Source organism: Talpa europaea (genome assembly GCF_964194135.1).
Source record: "Talpa europaea genome assembly, chromosome: 11".
Classification (NCBI taxonomy): Eukaryota; Metazoa; Chordata; class Mammalia; order Eulipotyphla; family Talpidae; genus Talpa; species Talpa europaea.
Window position 1 is genome coordinate 94,303,837 of NC_140078.1, and position 18,732 is coordinate 94,322,568.

At 43.8% G+C, this 18,732-nt stretch overlaps 1 protein-coding gene across 1 annotated transcript in view; it reads right to left on the reverse strand.

Annotated features, from left to right (window-relative positions):
- Nucleotides 1-18,732, reverse strand: part of CPNE4 (copine 4) — a gene marked incomplete at its 3' end in the record, with an annotated part of 335,804 nt that overhangs the window by 234,721 nt on the left and 82,351 nt on the right. The window contains exon 2 of the mRNA XM_084247517.1: nucleotides 2,186-2,366. Within this exon, the coding sequence (XP_084103643.1) occupies nucleotides 2,186-2,366 (181 nt within the window). The remainder of the gene's footprint in view (nucleotides 1-2,185; nucleotides 2,367-18,732) is intronic.

The following is an 18,732-nucleotide window of genomic DNA, read 5'->3' on the forward strand; positions in this document are numbered from 1 at the left end:
ACCTCCCTCTCAGAAAAGTGGCTTTTATCACATATGTACGGGTAAGCAAATGTGCTAGTTCTTTTGAGAACTTCTTTCTACTGTGCAGTGGAGTAATGTTCCCCCTAAAGAAGAACTCCCAAATATCTGCAGATAGGGGGTGAAGTAGTGAAGGCTCCAAGAGTTTGTCCTGAGGGATCCAACGCAAGTGGCTGTCTACTTCTGCTCTCCCCAGCATGGCTTCAAGCCCTTTTCCAAATCCTTCTGGATGCCTGGTTCCCTTTGGAAGGGTTATGGCTGCTTCCTCTGCTTCACCCACAGCTCCTCCCCATCCCACCATTCAGCATAAACCAGATTTTTAAAAGCATTTAAAGGATCTTAAGCTAAAGCCAAATCACACCAAAACCAAAAAACAAAACAAAAACAAAAAAGCAAAAAACCAAACAACTTAGAAAATGTCCTCATCCAATTTGTTTTAACTTTAAATATGCAAACAAAACACAAGTATAGAATTCAATCTGCAATATAGCCACACAAACCACCAAAGGCTACACCAGTAGCCACCATTAGTATCAAGTAGCAATGATGAGCCTGGGCTCTAGAGTCAACTGTCTGGTGCAAACATTTGAAGTTCCACATACAAGCTGAATCATCTTGGGCAAATCCTTAGCCTTTCTGCCTCTGTGTGCTCCTCTATCTGTGTTTCCTCACACTGCTGATGTGAGGATAAATTCATTATGTTGCATAGAGAAGCTACAACAGTGCCCAGCAGTTGATAAGTACAAGCTCAAGTTCAGCTAATATTATTTTAAGTTCTCACTCCAAATAAATGTTGTGTGATTGGGCCCCTCCACAGCAGACCTCCTTGTCCCTCCACAGGTGCCACTATGTCCACAATGAGCATTAGTCAGAGGAACATCGGGCCAAATACAGTGCAGTCAAAACAACCTCTTCCCTGCAAATCCCCACTGCTTTTCTCTAGGTCTGTGATAGGTTACAGCTTGGTAGACACAAAAAGGAGTAACTTTTTCCTAGAATAAAATTGAGAAAAGAATACCAAACCATTTCTTGACAACATGGAGATAGCTGGTCTTCAGAGAAGGAGTCACAGAATCTCTGCACCTAGCAAGCCGCCACGCACAGGCGCAGGGAGAAGGGTTTGTTCGACAATACTCTACACATAAGCAGATTCTTCACACACCACATGTGGAGATGCTTGAAGTGGTCTGACTACTTTGCGAAGTCAATTAAAATTATGAGCTTGCAGTCTCTCTTCTTCCCCCTTGTGTACCCAAGTCTTACTACTGAGACTATGGATGAGCTCCACCAGCAGGATTCAGCTTTGGGCAATCCCCAACCAACTCAGACTGCGGGCGCACTTCCAGCTAAGCCCTGTCCACCCTTGAGGTTTGGAATGGACACCTTCTCAGTCCCTCGGCTCCATTACCATGTACTGGGATCCCATGTGACTCTCTTGGACTCCTAGCTACTGGCAGACACTGTTTCTAGAACTCAGCTCCCCTCCTATCAACCTGTTTTGGGCTTGATCAAGGACAGGCCCACAGTCTTGTTCTCCACTCTTCAGTTCTAGTCAAGCCCCTGATAACAAGTAGTCCAGTTTAGCTCTCAGGACCGGAGCTGGCCTCCTGTGCGCACAGTGGCCAGGGTTCTGTGGGACTGGAAGGGTTCCCACCCACTGAGTTCCTTCTACCTGAGTGATCTTCCCCAATCCCCCAAAATGTAGTCCCTTGGAGTCACCAACCCCTGAATCCTAATTAATTCTAATCTACACTCTGGATTGGCTATTAGGCTTACTGTCTGGAACCATCTTTTGGAGTATCAGCTTTCTCACATTAGCACAAACTGGGGGCTGAGTTTATGCCTATCCCTGACCCTCTTGCTGTCTGTCCTTTGTCAACAACTGGGCATGAGTATTTCTTGGTAATTAATAAAAAGTGCTGAGAGTGAGACCCAGGGTATGATTTCTTGCCACATAAATTTCAGACTCACAAATTAAAAATGTCAAAATATCCACAGCATTAAAACAGCCACAGCAAAACACCATGGTATAAGCAGAAACGTGAACATATTCATTTCTAGAAGTTTCCACCTCATCAAAATAAACCACCTAAAGATGGGACATTCCCAAACATTTTCTGACCAACCCTCCAGCCATGCTTGTGTCCATTTCATTGCACACGCCTACCTCAAACCACTGCCCGTGGGACTGCATCTTGAGGATGACACAGGGGTCTGGCTTGGAAAGGGCGTCTCTGTCGGAAATGCCTTTGCACGCCACACGCAGCTCCACTTTGGTCAGGCAGGGACTGTTAAAGATCCCCAGTGTATTGGCAGCTGACTCATAAATGTTACTCATCTTCTTCATTCTGTTTTAGGCAAGAAAAAGAGGAAAAAGGACATGCCAATCACTACGAAATTTCTCAAAGGAGAAAGCCTCCCAACCACCCCTTAGAAAATTGTTCAGCCACAGTTTCAAATATTGAATGTATTTGTTATCTCACTTTCCACCCCAGTGGCACAGTTCCAGTAAAACAAACCAAAAACAAAAAAAGAAACCCAACAAGTGTTGGTGCACTTGGCTAAAAACACTATTTTCCTATAGATTTGCATATATTTGCATAGTAAAAACTTCAGTCTGTGAAATAAAATTAATGAATTAGTGCAATAGACTGCAAACAGTAATCCAGTTCTATATTAAGTACATGATTTGTATGAAATTTTACAGATTTGTTGGTTAATCAATTTAATCATATCCCAAGTTTCTGAGATTTTCTAAAAATCCAGCTCTCTTTTTCCTTCTATATGATGACACAGAATATACTGTCCTACCTGAAGAGACAGTTTAAATGTCCCTTCTCTGAAGCCTGGACCACCTTCTCAAGATGCCATCAGCTCCAAGTGAAACCAGGAAGTGATTTCCTCCCCCAGGTCCATTCTTGCTTTTCCCTTCCCTGCTCCTACCTGCCGCATCAGAATTCAGAATCAAAAATGGAAAGAAAAGGGGAGAGGGTGGGAGAGGAAGAGCACAACACCTCTGCCTCTGACCTAATAAAAACACCAACTGTAAGGGCCTCCCCTGGTGGCGCAGCAGTTGAGCGCTGGGCTGCGAAGCTGCCTGCAGCCTCTGCAGAGCCGGTTCCATCCCCGGCCGCCAGGCGAGAGTACCACATGACGCGCAGACCTCTCCTACCGCCCGCTGCACCCCTCAGCAGTGTACTTCGTCAGTCTGCCTGTTCTGTTCCCTGCTCTGGCTCTGGTAATTCTCTCACCCTCCTGTGCTTCTGACTGTACCCAGTGCTTGTATGTATGTATGTATAGATAGATAGATAGATAGATAGATAGATAGATAGATAGATAGATAGATAGATAGATAGATAAATCTTAAAAAAAAAAACACCAACTGCAAGAAAAGGGGGCCTGCAGCCCCCCTTTCAGCTCCCCGTGATAACCCTCACACACTGCTCAGGCATCAGACTAAAGGGTCCTCCAGACACCAGCAGAGACCCTTTCTAAGGAGGAGGACTGGACTGTAAGGATGCTGGAAAGTTCTCCTAGAGGCAAAATTTAATATCCTTCTCCAAGAATTCTGTTTCCTTGTGGATTCCACAGGGCAAACAGCTCTGACCTCCTCAGCCTTAGCAGCACTGGTGCCCCAGAGGGGAAATTCTTCATCCATAAAATGAGGATAATTCCTCTCCTCCTTTACTTCCCCCACAAATTCTCCTTGAGATTCCCTTTGGTAGCTGGCATCATAATAGGTTCAAGTGCCCAAGCTATCTCTTTCACAAGGTGATGGCTGTGTGTCAACACTATACATACACACAGCCTGTCTCTCCAAACACAGCTGTTAGCTTCATGCTAAAGGCCAGTCTTTTCCAATCTGACAATGCCTTGCCCTTATGGCAGATGTCACTGGAATTTTCTCTCCTCATGCTCTCTCACAAGGCTCTCTGCTCTTCAGTCTTCTTCCCCTTTCCTTCTTTCTGTCACATTCCAACCCTCCATGCCCTACTTATCTAATATCACAAACATATGTTATCCCTTATATATGCTGAAGGAAAATTACACTGGAAATTGCACTGAATACCAAACAGTCATGTGCCAGAACATGTGGACAAATGCTGGCCTGTGTGTCAAATCTGGCTTGCCAACTGCCATGGCGAATACAACCTTACTGGAAGACAGGCACGCTCACCCAGTGGCAAACTGTGTGTGGCTGCTTTCACTACAACTGCAGAGCTGAGTAGTTGCCAGACACTATGTGGCCTGCAAGGCCTAAAGAATTTACCCTCTGGCACTCTTCCAAAACTGTTTTCCAACCTCCATTCTAAAATATCAGATATGGGGAACTGGCAGCTAGGTTGAAGGTGAGCTTCTGTTTTGGTCCGTGTGTGGGATTAGTTTAAGGATGAGAGTGGTATCCATACCCCTTGGTATTTTTCTAACACCCTGAACATTAACAGGAACTCTGGGACATTTTTTTTCTAACATATGAGAAAACTTGAGGATTGGTGCCTTGTCTACCTCAACAGCTACTCTAATGGCAGAGTTGGGGCTGCAAAACCAGTTTTTTCTCTCCTACCCAGTGCTACTTTTACCACATATAAAATGTGTAGTGAAGAAAGGTTTGGATCTACCAAGGAAAGGGGCTACAATATCCTTGATTTCTTTCAACTCCATGCAAAATCAAGTTTTCCCTTCATTTTTAACTAAATGTCATCTTTACACAGAAAATGTACCCATTGTAAATGCACAGCTCAATCAATTATAGTTCCTCTACTCTTACAGATTGTGGCCAGACCAATTATTAAAGCAACATAGGAGACAGAGCATATATGAAATGTAACACTGAAAAGTGACCAGAAAGAAGGATTAGACTGGTGGGAAGCTGGCTCTGTGTTTGGACAGTGCCAGAAGTGTGTTGTGAATGATTCAAGTTTTTGATAAGAACAGTTTATTCCTTAATCAATGTTGTCTGAGCTCTGCATTTCCTGATGCATTAACCAGTTCCTTGGACTCCACACTGCTCTTCTGCCATTCTGGGAGCATTACTATCTCTTCTAGTTGTTCCTATCCTTATAGGCTCAAGCCCATGCCCACATCTTTTTATTTTTCATTAAGATCTTATTTCTTAAAGCAGTTTTAGATACATAGTAAAATTGAGGAGAAGATTTATAGACACCCATATGCTCCCTTTCTCCACATGCATATCCCTCCATTATTCTTCACTAGAGTGGTACCTTTCTAGCAACTGATGAATCTACCTTGACACTTCATTATCACCCAAAGTCCACAGTCTGCATGAAGGTTTGCTTTGGTGTGTACCTTCTATGGGTTTGTATGAATGTATAATAACATGCATCCGTCATTATAGTACCATACAGAGTAGTTCCAGTGCCCTAAAAATATTCCCTGGTTTTCCCCCCCCCTCCTTGGCAACCATTGTTCCCATAGTTTTTACTGTCTCCATGACTTGCCTTGTCCAGAATGTCATATAGTTGGAATCATACTCTATGTGGCTTTTTCAGATGAGCGTCTTCCACTGTTGCCTTCCTAAGCCACTAACTCCTACTACAGAGCGTGGGTCTTCCTACAGAAGGGAACATCTTCCCTAGTGCCTCAGTGGTGATGTGTGAAAGGAAGAGGACTCTGTCAAGGGGACATATAGTTTTGGGTTGAAATCTTGGCTTCTCCACTCACTCACTGTGACCTTGAGCAGGTTACTTAAGTTCTCTCAGAGTTATACTCACCCAACAGTTGCTATGGCAGGGAGAAGAAATGATATTTGTAATTAGCACCATGCCAGGCATATAGTAGGTGCTGCAAAAGTGGAGATCTTATTATTATTGTAATCTGACTACACTCAAGCTTCAATCATTCAGTGCCCTGCTGCCAACTAGAGCCATCGGAGAATTCCCAGAATTAATTTAAGATCAAACATCTATCAAACCCCTTAAAATGCATCCTGTCTTTGTAGCCTAGACAGTCTGGATATACCACTTTCTGCCTAAGAACACACGGCCGCATTAAATGGGTTGTTTGAGGTCTCATTCATGTTAGATGATCTCTCACAAGTTCATGTGGCAGGTAGCAAAACAATGGTGACAATCTAATCACATGAGCCAAAAGCTGTCTAGAATAATTTAAAATTATTAAGAAAGAGTCTTGAAAAATGGATTTATGCACTTAATCATTAACAGCATAGCCTATACTCTGAGGTATGCATTAGTTGATAGTAAACTTAAATAGTTTATAAAGGAATCAGAGATCAACGCTCATCAGGTATATAATCTGGAAATTTTATGGATGATTTCTTTAAGCAATAGGAAATACCTGAAAGATTTAGAGCTAGAAAAATGGACATGATAAAGATCAAGTGGGTACCAATATGATGGTTGAACAGAAAAATGTTTGTTAGGCTGGTCATGTAGTCCCTCCTTCCCGATTGATACTCCTCCCTACTGACCTAAGGGGAACCTAAGATACTGACCTCTCTTGCCTGCCAGCTCACTCTAAATGTCTGTGTGCCCCTCAAAATTCAAATTTTAAAATCCTAACCCTTGAAGGTGATGGTATTGTATGTGAGTCTTTGGGCGGTGATTTGGCCATGAGGGTGGAGCCTCACGAGTGGCATTACTATTGTTCTGAACGAGATCCCACAGCGTCCCCTGGGCTCCTCCACTGCATAAGGACACAAAAAGAAGCCAGTGACCCAGAAGAGGGTTCTCACTGACTCTGGTGGCTGCCGGCTCCTGGGCCTCTAGACAGCAGAACTGTGAGAAACACACTTCTGTTGTTTATAAGCCACCCAATCTGGGACGTGTTATTACAGCGGCCCGGATGCACCAAGATGCCTGTTAGGCTTCACTAAAAGGATAAACACCCAGGGGAGGGAGGAGAGAAAGGAGAGCACACTTCTTCCCACTCCTGCCCCGGCCTTTAGCAGTGGCCAAGTCCCTCCATGGCCTGTCCCATCAGGCAACCCCTTCCCCGGGGCTCCACTCCACTGGGCGCTGGTTTTTCTGTCTCCTCCATGGTCTCCATCAGGCTCACAGGTGCTAAGAGTTTCCTGCAAGTATTACTTGGCATCCTAGACACAGAGCCTGAAATAGGAACTCAAATGTACTTAATCTATTGGGAAGAGGATAGAAAGGAAGTTCAGGAAGCAAGGAGGAGGCCAGGAGGAGTCGTCAAGCTTCAGCATGACTCCAAGGAGAGCTCTGGAGCGCGAATCTCAGAATCAACACAGATGATTCTGTTGCCTGTCCAGGAGAGACAGGAACTGAAGTAATACAGCTGGAACAAAAGTCAGACTTTGTGTTGCTGATAGAGGCTACCACGACGCCTCCTAGTATATGTGGCCTTGTGTAACTGTCTGTCCTTGATGTGGGGTGGAGGAGCCTGTAACTTGCGTTTAACCAGTAAAACATGGCAAAAGTGGTAAGTTATCGACCTGCCATTACAATGCATATAAAAGTCACCATCTTGCTAAAGCCTTTCTCCCTTGCTGGTTTTGATAAAGTAGTTTGTTGCAGAGACAAAGAATTGAGGGTAACAAGCAACAACAAGAAATGGAGGTCCTCCTTCCAACAGACGGGAAGGAACTGAAGCATGCCAATGAGCAAGTAAGATTAGAAGTGGCTCATTCCCTGGTCAAACTTCAATCCTGGCAGACACCTTGATTGCAACCTTGTGAAACCTAAAACAGAGAATCCAGAGAGCCTGTGACCATATCCCTGAACCCACATAAACTATGGTAACAATCAGCTGTTGTTTTGAGCCGCTAAGTTTGTGCAAGTTGTAATGCAGCAATCGAGAACTAATAAAAATGGACTCAAGAGGCACTCCAAGACAGAAGTGCTTTAGGGCAGGTACTACATCTTGTACTTTACTGCATCTCTTAAAGTTCTCATCTTGTTAATTATTTTTGAACTTGTAATGAACCGACAGGAACCTTCATTTTAGCTAGGATCAGAAATCAGATACTGAACACACACCTCCAACTTTTCAGAATTATACCTAGAATCCTGGCTTACTTTCCTGTCCATACACAAATAAAAGCCATGACCAGATATATTAGTGTTCACGAGTTTCTCTGGCTGACCAGAGGTAACAGCAGTCCTGACCTTGACTTTGGAGGTAGTACATAGGCCAGTGAAGTCAAATTGTTTGGACCTGGCCCAGCTGAAGCTCACCGCTGAAAGGTGATCACAAAACATGGCTCTGTCAATGAGTGATCAGCTACCTCCAGCCCCAGATAAGTGAAGTAAACAAGTAATTTCACAGTCTGTTAGAGAACGGGATTAATATGGCCAGATTATCAATACATTTTCCATGGCCTATTTAAATCCTCTTTGTTGCCTTTCATACAATACCCTGGCTTTATGGAAACCAATGTCTGCTGAGAATTATTTTGATGAAAGCTGACTTTTGGCCAATTTTAGAAGCAAATTATAATTGTCCTTTCACTCAGATAATTTAAGTTATAAAAAAAAACCACCTCTTCAACATATCCGCACTCTCCAATAGGACTGACTGATCCTGAAACTTAATTAGTTTCTGAATGAGCTGCAAACAACACCAAGACAATAGCGAGCTCAAGAGGGAAGAGAAGCAGCTTGAGTTCACAGGGGAACCAGTTGAGCAGAGCTTGTCTTAAACCCGTGTGAAGAATAAGTGCATAATCACTGTTCTGCTTGCTTTGGCATTATTTGGCCTTTTTAAATGCCGCAGCACATCCAGGGAAGGCTGGTGTGCTGGATGTCTCTATTGCTAACATTTTCCATCTCAATTTAAGAAATATGTATGAGGTATCTGCTAGGTACCTGGCGCTGTGCTGGATTGCTGGAGGCGCTAAGCATCCATTCACTCCACTGAAGAAATCAAGTGCTAGTCCATGGGGACTTGTCAGTTGATTTCATATTCAACATTCCTTGATCTAATTTGGGATCAAGAGCGCACCTACTCATAGGTGGCGAGCACTGTGCTAGACACTGGAAAGGGCGGAGACATGACAACGACAGCACATCTGTGTAAAGGTTCAAATTCTGGAGCAATGCTTCTCAGACGTTAACATGATCAAGAATCACCTGGAAGCCTGTTAAAACACAGTTCCTGTTTCAAGAGTTTGGAGTGGGGCCTCAGCTTCTGCTCCCTGTTGCCTCTGATCCTGCTTGCTCGTGGGCCACATTTGAGTAGCGAGGGTGTTGAGTATAAACTAGGCCATCTATGAAATAAAGCCAACTGCTCCCAGAGGTTGCTTATTTTAAGATGGGAAGCTCACATATGAGGTGCCCAATGGTACAGGTGGATGTGATGCCAAGTGTGTGATGCCAAGACAAGCTAGACCACGGTTTTGTTGCATCACCTTGGGCAAGTTACTTAAATCCTGTCTCTCGGTTTTATCATGGGTAAAATAGGGATAATGATAGTTTCTCACTTGAGTTATTTTGAGAAATAAAAGAATGAATCCTCATAAAGTCCTCAGAAGACAGCCCATTCCATAGTGACTGTTGCATAAATGCAAACCATTATTAACCTTAAAAAAAAAAAATGCATCATCACTAAGTTCATGTAACATTTGCCAGTCTCTTATATAACTGCCAACAACTCAAGATTAGGTCATCTCAGAGTTATTCACTTGATCCTCAGAATAACCCAAGGGCCAGTTAGGATGCTTACCTCACAGCAAGACCACCTCAGCTTACAGCAAAACAAATATGCATTGCTACCCAGCCCTGGTGTGGTCATACAAGAATTTGGACCAGAACTCCAGGTCCCGAAGCTTTAGCCCTTAACCTCTCTGCCACATTTACCTCACAAGTTACCTAAAAAGATTCCAAAATGTAGACACTGGTGGCTCACAGCACAGAACACTCTCCAAGGTATTCTTGATCAGCCTGAATATCTCACGGCTGCTGCCTGCCCCTCCCACTTTCTAGCTGCCCCCCAAACTTCCAGTACCCTTTTCGTTCAGTCCTCTAGACTTTAAGATTCTTTATTATTTTTTCTTTCATAAGGTCCTTTATTTTGACAATTCGACTACCCAGTACTTTTCTTTCCTCTTCCAACCTTAATCATTAGTTAATCCTGCTCAGCTCCCCCCTCGGCTCCCAGTTTGGCACTACAAACACCGATCTTCCCAAGAGAGGAAAGAAGCTGTGAATATTTGTACTTTTTGTCCTCATCAAGACTGTAAGGCTCAATTGCTTGCTTTCCTAGCCACCAGTACTAACTCCACTCAAAGAACACTGTTTCATTTAATCCTTGAGAAGTGGCTTGAGGTAGGAAATGTTCATTCCATTTCATAGATGTAAAAAATGAGAGTGATAGTGGCTAAGTAAACTGCCGCAAAGTCATAACTGGCAAGTAAGAGAGTCAGGCATTAGACCTGGTTCTAATGAACTCTAAAGCCTGTGTTTATGGCCCATTTTCTATGGTCATTAACAATTTCTCTCTAGATCATGTAAAGGCAAATTTCAACCCTTAATAATGGAAAACCCTTAAAAATCCAAACTCTCTAAGGTATAATGTGTACATTAATGAGATTGTCTTTAAAAATTAATCTGAAAGGTGTGAATCGTAACAGTCTTATAAACCAATGCTATCTCAATAAAAATAAATAAATAAATAAAAAGGAAAGAAGGCAGACAAGAAGGAAAATATTTTTAAAATCCACTGTTCTTTCCCCCTTTGCTCTAGAAGCAGTGCACATGTCTGTTAGAACTTCTAACAGTAGCCTCATCAAGAAGTCTGGGACATCAGTGTGGCTATCTGATTGTCTCAAACTCAGATCGACTGAAACTGACCCACTTGATTGAAATTAATTAAATCTGATTCACTTGATTAGTTAAGATGGTGGAGTCACAACAGTTGTGAAACCCAGTGAGAGAAACATAAAAGGCAAGAGTTCTAATGAATAAGGTTGAAAACTGCCAATGTGTGTGTGTGAATGTTTTTCTGGAATACTCTACACCAACGCACTCAAGTGTAGTATTATTTCAGTCATTTCTTGAGCTTTCTGATTTGTGACCACAGAGAGACCAAGAGAAAAAATCCAGCAGAGATCCTATTTCCTGAAAAACAGCTTTCTTGGGAAAATGTGCATAAGGAATCACATAGAGTGATGTTCTAGGAACTTCCGGGCTCACATTTTTGTCTCAAACAGTGAGTCATAAAGATGAGATTTTTCTAGAAAGCAATTATGTCCATTGCATCACATTCATATTAATTTTACAACACTCAAATGTCACCCATTTTTAGGAGAACTGGATGTATAAATTTAACTGGATAATTATAAAGGCAGATAGAATCTTTTAGAGGAAAAATCTGAATAAAATACCAAAGGAAATTGTATGCATGACTATCACTGCCTCCCCTTTCCTACCACAGGCAACTCTAATTCCTGAATGAGAGTGCAAAAGCGAATTCAGATGATTTTTTTTTATTATTTTGGCACTGAAATAATTTCCTCCTGTTCCTCAGGCAACTAAATTTACCCAGTAGAAAGATCAAATCCCAGACTTCTTTTGTTCAGTTATTTTCCCTATTTAATATGATCACAGGCTGGATTCTTCCACTAATGTCATGTTAACAGGAAGCTGGGGGCTCAGAAAATGGACTTTGTCCCTCTGATCTCATATGTGTGTCTAAATTTAAAAGAAAAAGGGAGCAAGATTATTTTATGTTCGACAGGAGAAACGACAGCACAGCAAGCCAGCGCCAATTTCCTGGAGCAGGTACAGCTGTGGACTGATGGTTCTCACCCCGCTCCCCCACCTTCTCCTGTAGACCTGCTCCTCTGCCTTGCATGACATCCTAGCCTTGACATGATCCTGCTTAGTGGCCAGGGGACAGCAGGGGTGTTCCAGGAAAGAAGAGAGAGTTGAGAAGATGACAAAATATAAAAGAAAATACCTCCCAGGACATGGAACACATCCCTAGTTCGAGGCTGCTGCAGACACACATGGGACATTTGTTTCCACGCTGTCCGGCGCAGTGGCCACGGGCACAGATGGCTACTGAGCATGTGGACCGTCACTAGTGAACTGAGGAAATCCGTTTTTCATTTGATTTCATTGTAACTTAAACTGAGGCAGGTGGCTAGTGGCTACAACTTCAAGACAGGCGCTGGCCACCCTGCAGCAGGCCACTGCTCACAGCTTCCCATTCCTGCCCCTTTGTTTCTCCTGAAGATGAAAGCTCCTGGGAGGTGATTCCCAAAAGCATTTTCCAATGTCAATACAATGTCTGGGGCCTCACCTCAAAGCAATTCATGAAAACAGGACTCTTTATAGGAGAAATCCAGCTTCCCAAGGCTCAGTAGACACTGAATACACAAGTGCTACAGGGACTGAGCAGCGTGGGCCTGGCTGAGGGGCAGGCCGGGGCCAGCGGGTCACAGGGACTTGCCCTTGGGGCTGCCTGGAAACAGACCGTGTGAGGAAGTATGTGCGACTCATCACTTGCATGGAAAGTGGCTGCTGGGGGCTGTGTTTGGCTGTTACTAGGAGACACCCTGAGGAAAATACTGAGTGAAGCTCTCCTTAGAGTGTCTTTCTAATGCGCCATTACCTTTATAGCCAATGTGTAAAAAAGTTTCTACTAAAGGTCTCAATATGGCAGAACATAAGCATTGAGGCACATGGCCTTCCTAGAGCAGCTTTGGGTGAAAACAAAGAGATGAGAATTTATAGGACTGGGTATGTTTTGAGGGGTGGAGAGAGGGGTGTCTGAAAGGAGCACATTTTGGAGGCTAGCATCGTGCCTTCCTCCCAGATCATCTCACCAGCCACCACGCGCATGGCTGATGCTTTGGGAAGAGGGAAGCTGTAGCAGAGGCGGAAGGAGTGGGCTCGACGTGTCAGCACTCCCGCGTGGACACACATTCATTCATTCTCTCATTCACATTTGTTCTATTTCTCTCTCACTTCAAGAGGACCAGAATAGGAAGTGGGATTTGCTTTTTTATAACAATGTGAGAAAAGTCTGAAAAGAAACAGCCTCCCTGCTAGCACTGAGAAACTTTCGGGGTTCTCTGGCAACAGGAGGAGATATTGGGCTGAATAGATCCTGTCTCTGTAACTGGGCAAGGCTTTGTAGGAGACTTTATTAGAAAGGAAGGAAATTTGGCCAATGCCACGTGTTCTGTTGTGGCTTTACCATCCTCACCTATGGGAGGAGAAGCTGAGCACGGGGAAAGTTGCAGTCCGCAAAGCGGGCAGAGACAGACCCCAGAGACAACCCCACAGGGAAAACAATTAACAACCATGATATACTACAGCAACTGCTTCTGGATGCTTATGTGCCCACACTGTGCTCAGGGCTTCCAGTTAGACTAGCACATTTCCTCTTTCAACAGTTATATAAGATCACTCAATATTATTCCAGTTTTACAGATGAGAAAGCTGAGAGTCAGAAAATTGAAGAAAATAGCAAGATCACATAACTGAAAATGGAGGGGGCAAGTTCGGAGTCTCCCCTGCTGTGGTCATCTGTCTCCTCATGTTCGCCTTAAGATCCTAGGTTGGGGCCCCAGTTCTACTTGAGTCCCTTAGTGCTGGCAGTCCTACGGGTTCTGTCACATTCATTCACTCATCAAGTATTTATTACCCACTTCAAGTTTGTGCCGAGAACCACGCTGGCTACTGGAAGATCAAAGATGAAAAGGCAGCGTCACTACCTTCACGGAGCTCGCTGGTAAGTGGGAAGATAAGTATTTACAATAGATGATTTTTTTCTTGTTTTTCCTTCTGCAATATTTCCCTTAAAAGAGCCCTGGAAAAACTCTGCAGCTGACAACAGCACTAGAAAGGAACAACCATCCGTGTGGAACTTCCTCCGGCTGTTTTCTCCACAGCGGTGCCCTCAGACCTATTGTTCTATTATTGTATGAGGTGCTAACAGATAGTTTCCAGAGAAGCAAAATGGCAGATTTTATAAAATAAAGCTGGGTTCTTTGCAGCAAAGTTTCAGTCATGAAGGTGCTCTGAAAATCTCCAAAGAGGAGGACTCTGTTTTACAAATATTTAATCACCGAAACGTTTTCATTGGGCAATTTGAAGATAAGTGACTAGCAAAACAAGACCCCTCAGAACAAATAAAACACTTTGGAAAAAGGTAGAGGTTAGAGGGACAACAAACCAAAGCAGGCTGCATTTGGGAGTAAATGCTGTTACTGGGGGCTTAGCAGGGGGTCCCAGAAGCCAGGGCAGAGTGGGAGGTGCTGTGGTTCAAGAACCAGAAGAGGGAGGTGCTGTGGTTCAAGAACCACGCCACACAGAAGAGCAGACTCTGCCATCTGGGGAAATCAGAGTCCAGCCACATCCAACCAGCCTGCTCTAGGTGAACACCTGCTGCACTCAGCAACCGGGTTACAAGTTGGTATCACACCTAGAGATCAAGGACCCGCATTCTTTTGTGTTCTTATACGTTCTCCAGCCACCACACTTCTCTGTCTAGAACCCCAAACTGACTTGTCCGACTGGTGTCCATTTGGAAACACTCTCTCTCCAGTCACTGTAAGTCGCTCTACTTTCGTTATTCTTTTTCACACTTTCAAGTCTCGTCCCTCTGCTAGAATGCCATGGAAAACTATGCGATGTTCTTCAAGGGACACATTTCTCCTCACTCACACCTTCTTCATAGACCCATTTTAATCCCCTCCTGTGAAAGCTTTCATGACAACCCTGTTTCCATTACTCACTCCATAGTGTTCCCATAGTTCTTGAAAGTCAGAATCTAGTTCAATTTAAAAACCTACTACAAATAACTTTGACTTTATCATAGTCCTCTTTCACACAATAGTAGGACCAAAGACACAGATGGGAAGGTGTGTGTGTGTGTGTGTGTTTGTGTGTGTGTGTAGACACTCTTCTCACCAAACACTATGTCTGCTCTCTGAACACTCAGTTGTTGACAGAAGTAACTCGTTTCATGAAGAACCACAGTGAACACCCTCTAGCAGTACCATCCCTGCCGTGTTGACCAAAGAAGACTTTAACAGAAAGAGTGGAGCAACATCAAAGCATCTAGAGTCACTGAGCCACCAATGAAAGACAGTGGCCAACAGAAACTATCTAGACTTTTCAAGGATCTTGTTAGTGAGAAGTAACCCTTCAGAGTATGAGATGGTGAGATCTGGGCTTGCTGCCACAGTATAACCTAACTGTTCTGATTGACTCAATGCCTGTGTTCGCTTCTTTTTCTTGAAGCAATCAAAAAGTATTTGTTCAGTGGGGTATGAGTGAGAGAAGATGGGGAGAAAAAATGTGGAGTGTGTGTTTTATCAGAGAAAAACGTCTAAGAAAAGCATCTTGCTCCATGAGAGAGCAGACGGGATGTGCTGGCTCTGACTGCTAGACCTGTCTCCTAGACTCGGGTGAAAGTCTTCCAGAGCAAGGTCTCTGTAGTGATGAAGGAATGTTCCGTCAAGGTCTATCACTGAATGGTGTGAGGCAGGTAGGTTCCTTGAAATCCAGTTCTTGTCCATCCCTCAAATTTGTCTTTGATCACTCTTAGGATTTTTTTCTAGAACCATCTACTAAGTACCCATTGTCCAGCATTGTTTATGACATCTCCTTGGGAACCATTCATTTCCTTGGGCATTTTCTCCTGTGCCTGACATGGATGGGCAAACAGTTCATAAAATGAAATGTTTTATATTTTAATTTTTTATAATATTTTTCTGAAATCAAAGAAATTCAAGTCATGGTTTAACAATGAACACTATATTACTGTGGTGGAAGAACCATGGGGCCTACAATGGCGCTGTTGCACAAGACTGGGATCGGCCCTAGCTTGAGCTGGTCTTCTGCAACAGCACCAAGGGCAAGGTTTTCCTCTGCCTGTGAATTTTCCTGTGAATTTCTCTTCATAAAGACATTTACTCTCAAAACCTGAAGATTCTTTTCTCCAGTCATCTATGATTTGCTTCAAGTCTCCCTCTCGCTTGCTCTCTCTTCCTCTCATTCTCGCTCTCCGTTTTCCTCTGCCCTCTTCCCTCCTCCTCCCTCTAGTCCCTCATCTGTAAATTCCCATTCACTGGCACATGACAGAAAAAGTAAATAATCTTGGGCCTCCCCAGTGCGGTGGCAGTGGTGCAGCAGTTGAGCACTGGGCTGCAATGCTGCCCACAGCCTCTGCAATGCCAGTTCCATCCCCAGCTGCCAGTGAGGGTCCCACATGGCGCTCAGACCTCTCCTGCCGCCCCGCTGCTCCCCTCAACAGTGTACTTCGGTCCTTCTGCCTGTTCTGTTCCCCGCTCTGCCTCTGGTGAGTTCTCTCACCCTCCTGTGCTTCTGACTGTACCCAGTGCTTGTATAAATAAATAAATCTTCAAAAAAAAAAAAAGAAAGAAAATTATCTAAAAATAACAAAAGGTAAATAATCTTTCTATTGGGAACAAAAAAGGTTCTGCTTAGGGAGAAAAAAAGATTTTTATCCTTCCACTTAAATGGCAAAATACAACTTTTGGGAGTAGGGAATCAAGGGGTGTCTGACATGTTTTCCAGCTGCCTAGTCAGGAAAGTGAGAAAGTCAGAAAAAGGGTTGATCCTTTCATGTCTGCAGATGGAATAAAGGAGCGACCAGGTGGAGTTATGGTCTTGGGGGGCCTGGGAAATTTCACCTCTAAGAGAACCCGCAGTGGTAGGGAGATTTGCTCACTTCTGGTGAGTTTCAAAAGCAAGTAAGCTATTTCAGGCAAGAGGGGAAATAATTAGGTATCATAGTAATTAAGGATCAGAGGAAAAAAAGTTCTGTCATCTATCTAATTGGGTTCTTTAACACACACACAGAGACAGCATTTAAAACTTATTATACCCATGTTAAAATAAAGTGTAACTTTTCAAGGTAAATAATAAGATGGCTAGCTAGCACAAACTGTAGGCTGAATCATGGAGAATCTACAGAAATCAGAAGCAGGTATGGATCAGGGGGATTAACCAAAAAGATGTAAGAAACCCCAAGAGGAAGGAATGTTGACAGTGAGAGGACAAGATGAGGAAAATCTTCTGTTTTTCCTGCTTCTCCCACAACTCAGCAGGTGACGAGCATGGTAAAGAAAGACAATTAGCTAGTAAATATTTGCTGATTCAAAGAAAACAAGAGGGTTTTTGATGGGGGGAGGGAGGAAGAGACTCCCAAAAGGAAGCAGACCCAGGGGCCTGGCCCACAGACGCACACCCAGATTGTAGGTGTGACTTTTAAGCAAGGATGAATTATTTTAAAGTTCGTATCTGCAAATCTCACTAGGCACACAGTCAGCCTATCCCATTCTTTAAACTTGGCCTCCTAATAAGGAGAGATTTTTCTATCTCCCCTGCCTCTAAAATTCTTTGAACATTCTGGAGAAGGGTGAATATTTGAGTTAGGTCTTGAAAGATGGCTCATAGTTCATTATATAGCCCAAAGGGAAGGTTTATTATGCAAATGGAGAAAAGGAAAAGGAAACTTGCATAGACACCAGCGGGCAGGAAGGGCTGCCCTGAGGAGGACAGGTTTGCTGAGAGAGGTCTGCATGGTCGCAGGCGGGCGGCCTTGGGAGAAGAGCTGCCTCTGCTGAGGGAGGTCAGTGCAGAGAAGCCCCGCATGATACAGGACCCAGTGGGCAGGAGGGCTGCTGCCCGGCAGAGGGAGAGAACTGGCGGCAAGGAGCTCCTGCCTGGGCACAGGCGGGCAGAAGGACCATGCCTCACAGTTCTCAAAGTAGGTAAGAGAAAGAAGCAGCACGCCAGGAAGATGGAGCGCTGTTGGGAAGGGCAGAGCAGACTGAGTGGCATGTGGGTCTGGAAAGTAGGATGGGAGTGCAGAGGAGGGAGTTGGACAGAGAGGAGGCTGAACCGATATTATGCCTTGCAACTAACATTAGCTTGTGCCACTTCCCAACAGATATTAGGTTTGAGTGATTTCTGCCTCTCAATTGGCTTTCATTCTCATTTAATCCTCACCCTGACATCACAGGCAGTTATTATTCCATTTCAGATGAGCAAACCGAGGGTCAGAGAACCTTGTTTATTCACTTATTTGCTTTTTAGTTATTTTGTTTGCTTGCTTTTCAAAGGATCATGCAGTTGCCTGGTGACAAAATCTTATTTTCTTTCACTTGTGCTGGCCCAAGTGTAAAAGGGATCATTCTCGTCTTCTCTCTATAATCCTTCAGTGAACACCAGGTACTTTCTGAGGAAAGAATCAACTCCCAAGAATGGCACACAGAGCCTGTCCCTGCCCCCTCCCAAGTGCCTTTCCCTCCAGCCACTGTCTGGCGAGTTCCCACACATTCAGGTGGCCCATTCACAAGTCGTCTGACATTTCCTTGTCCTCGATGAGCTATTCATCTGGTTGCCACCGCAGAGTGGGTGCTCTTGGAGGTCAAGGATGTGTCCTATTTGCATTTTTATACCATATGTAGAGTTCAAATAAGGGTTCAATCCATATTTATTGATGAATGAAAGAATGAATGAACGAATCATTCAATCAATCAAAATCATCTTTGTGTTCCCCTATGTAAAACAATCCCTGGCTCATCAGCAGTTTTATTTTCCTCTGCTTGTCCTCATTCCATCTTTCTGCCGTGGTTTCCTGGCTTTGTCTTTGCAGTGGGAGACAGAGGTCACCGAGTTACGTTTGAAAGAACACTCGTTCAAAGAGTGTTGCTTATTTGCAAGAAAAGGAATTTCATTTTCTTCTCTGTTTGCATTCTTGATGTCATTTATCTTCATATGCAAAAATCAC